Raw genomic sequence first — 7,081 nt, 5'->3', positions numbered from 1 at the left:
AGAGCCTAAAAAAATTTAAAAGAAAGCCTAAATTAGTCAAAACAGCTACCTTGTAGCTGAAATATTAGCTAAACTCCAAAATAGCCTAAAACATTTTCAGTAAATATTACAATTTTCCAAATAGCTAGCAGAATGCCAACTTTTAAAACATTGAAACCGTAACTTTTTAATCTAATTATGAATAATAAAAAGATAGGAATATTTTTCCAGAATAAATCAACTTAAGCCTTAAATAATTTTCTAAATTTTTCTCTCTGTAAAAACATATTTTATCAAAATTATACAAGTTAGAAATGAGCACAAGATAACATCTGGACATTAATAACAATAAAATAAAATGATCTGGAGGGCCGGATCCGGCCCTCGGGGATTGACTTTGACACATGTGATCTGTGGTGAGCTTCATGTGTAGCACCTCAAGAGAACTCAGCTGTTGGCCTTTAAAAAATAACTCAACAATATTCAATAAAAAAGTTTTAAATGATTTAAAAATCTATTTTAATTCCTTTAAAGCTCCAAATGCCAACATCTTTATGTAAGTGACAGAGTTAAAGTTAAAGAATTAGGGCTGGGTATCGACAATAATTTTCAGAATTGATTCAATTCGATTCACCAGATTCTGGATTGATTCAATTCAGATTTTTTTCTTTATTCTTTTGATCCACTCAATTTAATTTGATTCAATTCAATTTTGAGTTTCCACAGTTTACAAATTTAGACACATTTGTTTAGAAATAGATTAATAATCAATAAGTAGGTTTCGAAGATTTTTATAATAATCTGATCCAGTTCACATACTGTAAAATGTATTTGTGAAATTATAATGAGATTGTTAATATAAAAGTCTTACATTGTCTTTTAAAATGGAGAATCTCCAGCAATTGTTCTGCTTCTCCTGAAAGATGTTTCAGTTTGGTAACTAGGTGGCGATCACGTTATTACATTACACCTTATTTCTGAAGAAGAAGAAAATGACCAAAACTGTGTTTTACACAGCAAATAGTTGCTTTAAAAATATTTATTTAAGAGTTTGTAAATTCATGCCTGTGAGTAAACAAAGATGTTCATTTAGTCGCAATATATGTTTAGGTCGACTAAGCGTTAGCATTAGCCGTCCAATGGGAAATTCCATTAAACCCTAGCACTAAGCTGGCGGACTTAATCTTTATGGGTTGGATCAATCTCTTCTTTTATTGATCGATTATTGATCTATGAAGCAGTGGTGTACCGTCAGGGCCTGCAAAGCCTTCAGTGAAGGCCAAAAAATGATCAATCAGATTGTTTCCCTCACTTGTTGTTAGGTTCATGAGAGTCTGCCTTAAACTCATACAGTCAGTGCTTCCGTCGTCACCTGTGGTCTTTGCAGCGGCTATATGTATATATACATAAAAACACTGCTGATTAAACCATAGCCATACATGGAATAAGTGCTTTTGCAATGATTCAACCAATCAGAATCTGAGTTGCTGATTTATTGTGGAAGTCATTCTTAAGATGGACTTTTCCGGAAAAATTAGACATCGTCATAAAAGGCAGATCAACTCTGAAGCTAGCAATTGAGTCTGCAGGGAAAAGGATTTGTCTGCCATTTTCAGCCTTCCAGCAGTTCTGTCTGGTGAGAATAACAGAATTTTGTGACAATGATGAACAACAAACAGGCCAGTATGAGAACTTCCACGCCGGCAACTGAACGCACCACAGCTGCTCTGAAAGCAGGAGCTACAGCCGCTCATTACTAACGGGTTCACATGAATTTCTGAATCTCATTTCTCAGACAAAAACAGGTTTCAAAACCATGAAAAACTAGTGTCTATCATCGACCCCCAGAGATTTCTGGAGCACCAGGAAAAACTTTTTTGCATTCATCCCTCTCCAGCTTAACACAGTACTCCAATCTGTCTCGAATAAGAACGGTCGTACGGCATGCAGGATTTTGCAGGAAAATCTCCCGCTGATCTTCATAATGGATGGAGTTACCAGTTACCTGTAGCACTTAAAGTGAAATACAGGAGAATGTCAAAGTTTGGGAAAGAGCACACATATTGCACTACAAGGAAGCAAGTGTATGTGAAATTTTTTTTTACTCTTCAATGTAGTTATGTATACTTAGGTCTTTTTGTACAAAAATGAAGGACATAAATATTATTTGAGACAATTAAAGAGAAGAGTTATTTGCTGATTAACACACATTGCAATTAAATAAAAGAACAGAAAAGTGAATTATTGTCTGAATGTTTTTGTATGTTCGGACTCTGGTCTACCGAGATGACAGGGTTACTGGACCTCTCGCCAAAGTAGTTGGGGACCCCTGGTGTATAGGATATTTTATTTTGAAATAACTCATGCAAAGCTCTGTCTATTTAATAATTTTTAAAAAGGCTATTTTCTCTTCATTTTTATTTTTTATTTATGCCAAAAAAATTGTGTTTCTAGTTTATGCATTAAACTGAGTAATTGCAAAGATTTCACACATTTTCCCCTGCAGTTGTATAAGGTTTCCCATTCAAGATCAATGTATGTAATTACTTTGTATTGCTTTGCTGCAAACACAGCACTCGGATGAACAGTTTTGATTATTTCGGTTAGACTCCTTGAAGCCACTAGATGGCAACAAGGTTCTTTTAGAAGACTGTATTCACAGAAGCCTTGAGGACAACTCCAGCACAAATCTTGCATGTTGCTTTTGACACTTCCATTCTTCACTTTAATGGATACAAATGTTCAACTGTGTTAATATAAAAGTCTCAGGAGAAAACACTAGGCAGTTGAGTTCATTCAGGCGTGTAAACAAAATGAGGCAAACCATCATTTATGTGCCTTTTTTTTTAAACTGTGACTACATTTCTGAACACGGTTAGCTGTTAATGTGTCGTTTTCAGTAATGAATAACGTAACATGTGATGTTGAGACAGAATTTCACAAATACCTTTTTAGCTAACACGGGCCTGAATTAATGAATATTTCCAAATGAAAGACATGCACTAAATAAAGTGTTTATATGTCTGCCAGAATAAAAAGATTGTTTCACACCTGACTTGTTCTGTTGAAGAACGTGGGGACGGTTGTGCGGCTGTATTGTCGTCTCTTGTGACTTTATGTGTTTTGACGCCTTTTAACAAAACCTCCAATTAAAAGTGGCCTTAATGTGACACTGTCAGCCTCAGAGACATTAAACCACGGCACAAGTGAGCTTATTTGTGCATCGTAAGCTAATAAAGTGTTTATATCTAAAGAGTAAAAAGACCATGAAAAGTTAATATTTCTGCTTTGACAGAAACAAAGACAGTAAACAAGTGATGCTAATAGTGTTTTCATTATCAGAAATGTTCATCAGCAGGTGTGCAGATCTCTATAGAAGGAGTTAATCAGGTGTTTTGTGCCACACTGTGAATGAAGACATACATGGATGCTAAAAAAACATATAAGAAGAACGTCTTTAGAAAGTTTTGTCAAATTAATCAATGTGTCCACTATTTATCTATTGAATGAACATGTTTTTACAATTCTAAAAAAAATGGACAAATGAGGGTTCGGAGTGAAATGAGTAACTAAACTCTTAAGCAAGATTTTTTGAGATATTCACAAGTAAGATAGGTCCTATCAATTTTATTTATTAATTTATTTGTTAAAAAAGTGTACTCATTTGAGCTTACAAGCCTCCAAAACATTGATCCTGCAACTGCAAACACGTAGGACTGAAATGCAGGGAGGTCCATTTCCACAGGATAATTCAATCACGAGAAACCAACAATTATTTCGACACCACTGATAATGCTGAGGCAGCCTATATGTGACGTACTTAACCAAATGACAACAGCTTCTCCCAAACAGGAAGAGGCTAGAGACCGTGACAGATATCATGATGTGGGTTTGCTTTGCTGCACAAGTTACTTGTTCAACACTCGGTCAACCGGAATTCCACAAGTACTCGAATGAGCGGGGCATTCATTTTACTTGGAGGATTTGGTTAAGTCTTGCAGCAGCGTTCTGGACAACCTGAAGCCATTCTAAAAATGTATTACTAAGACATGCGAAGATTGAGTTGCAATAAGCAAGACGCAAAGAAATAAAAGCATGAATGAGCATCTCCATCTCAGAACGTGATACAACTGGACTCAGTTTAGCAATGTTTTTAAATAATAAAAACAAGAACGAACAAGTGAACCGACATGAGAATCAAGAGATAAAACTGGGTCTAGTGTTACCTCAAGGTTCCTGACAAAAGAGCAAGAGGACCAAACCACTGAACTATCTGGGAGTGGTATTTGTCAGGAGCACAAAAGGGACTTCAGTTTTAGTATCATTTAGTTGGAGAAAGTTGTCGTTCATTTGAACTCTTGATCGAATCCAGACACCTGCGTAAAATCTGTATTTTCATAAGATAAATAAAACGGAATATCATCAGCATAAAAATGGTAAGAAATGTCATTAAACGAGCTTAAAATATGCTGTAAAGGCAACAGAAATAAAATGAACAGTAAAGGTCTCAAAACAGAGCCTTGTGGCACACCAGAGGAGGACTTAAACTTAGAAGATACCAGGGAAAAGGATCTACCACTCATCCTTTGAGTGGATGGGAACAGCAGGTGGACTAACAAGATCACTGATGGTGTTAAATAGCACCTTAATGTTTTATAAGGATAATTAATACGCTCTCTTACTTGATAAAAAAATCTGCACTTGATTAGATCAGAAGTGAATTGAGTCAACTATGCAAAAATGTAAAATGTAATAACTCAGTATCTCATACTCAACTTGCCTATTTCACTCCTATTTGAGCAAGAAATCAAACTTTACTTGACTTTATGAAGTTTATGTGACTTAAGTGACTATTGGAGGCAGTACTGCAAAAATACATATTTATGATTAGAAGTGATTATTACGTTAGTCTTTTTTTCTTACACTTGTTTCCATTATTTTTTTAATCAATGCTTTTTTGTTTTTATAAAATAATTTGTGTATATCGTTTTTACTTTTTTGTTTAATTTTCTACAATTACTTTTTTGAATATATCACATCATTCAAATCAAACGGATGGAAGACAAAAAATGTAAAGATGCTTTAGTTTATTGGAAAATATATGTTCCCCTTATTTTTAAGAGATGATTGAAGTTCTCTAAACTATGTCGTCAACCTTTTCTGAAGTGTTTAAAACATACATTCCCTGATCCGTGACCACAGAAGTTCAGCACCATGGACAGCAGCCTGAACGAGGAACCACACTAAACGCATCTCAAGATAAATCATCACATGGCGAACACAGAGGAAACAGGCAACCGGTTGCTTCGGTTTATCCCCAAATTGGTATTTTCCATACTGTGATGAATACAGTAACTTTGATGAGTTGCTGATACAAAACAGTGCAGGCCAGACGTTGTCCCCGCATTATCACAGCAGAGCCAGCATCACTGGGAAGACCACGATGCTTTCATCACGGAGCAAGCGATGGTCTGCGCAACGTCATAAATCAGGCCTGAAAGGTTACCTGGCACAAGTAAATGTTTCATCCTCTGCCAATATGATATCATGATATTGGAAAGCTTTTCCGGAGAGACTGTGCGTCACGCCACTCTCCGTTAGGTGCTATTTTCGTCCTGCACTGGAAGACATTCATCCACCATCTACCCACCCTGACAGCGCCCAATAAACCCACCACTCCCATTCATCTCCACCCTCTCCACCCCCACCCTCCCTCGCTTCCCCTCCGCTTCTCCTGCGCACCAGCATTTGTGACAAAAAAGCAACATAGGTGATTTGTATTTGCTCATTCAGGAGGATTGTATAGTGGCGCCGTGTTTTTTTCTCTTTTTGCCAGATCACTTTGACACCTTTCTTCAATTAAAAATCTCCTGTGGTTCAGTTCTTCAACGAACAGGTAAGGTGCTAAGTTTTTTTTAAATGAATCAATTTAACTTGACTGACATCTCATCTGACCACACTGACAGGTAATTTTAAGTGGATTCAATCGGTCAAACTCTGGTTGGAGTGCGCGCAACGAAGAACCACAGAACCTGCGTTTTTACGCACCTCTCCAGACATGAACGCATTCGGAAATTGCTCGGTGACAATTCAGTTATGGGCTTCATTAGATGGTCGTATTAGTCCAAATGAAGAAAAAAATGATAATTAATTTGAAAACAGGCTCAACATTAACAGAAAATCCAAACTTTCTGGGAGAATCAAAAACATTCGGCGCGCGTAAAACGCACCAAGCTGCGAGGTTTACAACGCGCGTAACGCCGGTCATTAGGAATCCTCCTCGAGTCTTTCGAGGAGTAGTACTTGTACTTCCAGTCAGAAATTATTCTGTGCATGCCCGTGCACCGCGACGTCCATTCCCTCCTTTGTACGGTTCGTGCGTAATTTGGACACGGTAGGAAATATCTTTAAACGTATTGTTTCACTGTGCAGTAGAATTTCAGGAAAACTAGCGCACAAACTATTTTTTTATTGTTTTTAGTGATATGCAGCTTAATAGCCTGTGAAAGTTGTTGTGATTTAAGCCTATCATAAGAAAACGAAAGGATCTTGTGTCTTAGTTTTCACTTTGTTTTAAATGTCGTGGAATATAGGGCAAAATAACCTCCGCGAACAAGGAATCCTCTTTGGTCTAACAAATTAATCAGAGATTGGAGGTGGATATAACGTGTCTTAAAATGATCCTTCTATATAAAACTGACAACAAACTATATTTAGTCGTTAAGTAAGGCAAATAAAATATATAGAAGTTTGAGTAGATGAAAAAAACACATCTTATGTGGTCTACAAATACCAATAGAGCAAGAAATAAGAATTATTTTTCTGCTTGTTATCATATTATCATTTAAAAAAATCTTTTTTCCCCAGTTTTCTCCATGAACTCCAAGTCCTTGACCTGTCGCACTTGATCCGGGAAGCAAGAAGAAGAAGGATGACTATCCACGTCGAGGGCCTCGTGGCTATCGTGATCTTCTATCTCGTGATTCTATTCGTGGGGATCTGGGCTGCTTGGAAGAATAAGAACTCTGGAGTCGGGGAAAGTGGAGACCGGAGCGAGAGTATTATGGTCGGGGGAAGAGACATAGGACTGTTCGTTGGTGGA

The 7,081-nt window shown here is 36.9% G+C and overlaps 1 protein-coding gene across 1 annotated transcript in view; it reads left to right on the top strand.

Annotated features, from left to right (window-relative positions):
- Window positions 1-5,277: 5,277 nt before the first annotated feature.
- LOC112155585 (high-affinity choline transporter 1) overlaps window positions 5,278-7,081 on the top strand; it is a gene marked incomplete in the record, with an annotated part of 11,798 nt that continues 9,994 nt past the window's right edge. Inside the window, 2 exon segments of the mRNA XM_024287308.2 lie at window positions 5,278-5,875; window positions 6,847-7,081. Coding sequence (XP_024143076.1) covers window positions 6,911-7,081 — 171 coding nt within the window.

This window comes from Oryzias melastigma, linkage group LG21 (genome assembly GCF_002922805.2).
Source record: "Oryzias melastigma strain HK-1 linkage group LG21, ASM292280v2, whole genome shotgun sequence".
In the NCBI taxonomy this organism is placed as follows: domain Eukaryota; kingdom Metazoa; phylum Chordata; class Actinopteri; order Beloniformes; family Adrianichthyidae; genus Oryzias; species Oryzias melastigma.
The sequence above is the reverse complement of the archived record's forward strand: the minus strand, read 5'-3'. Positions and strand labels throughout refer to the sequence as shown.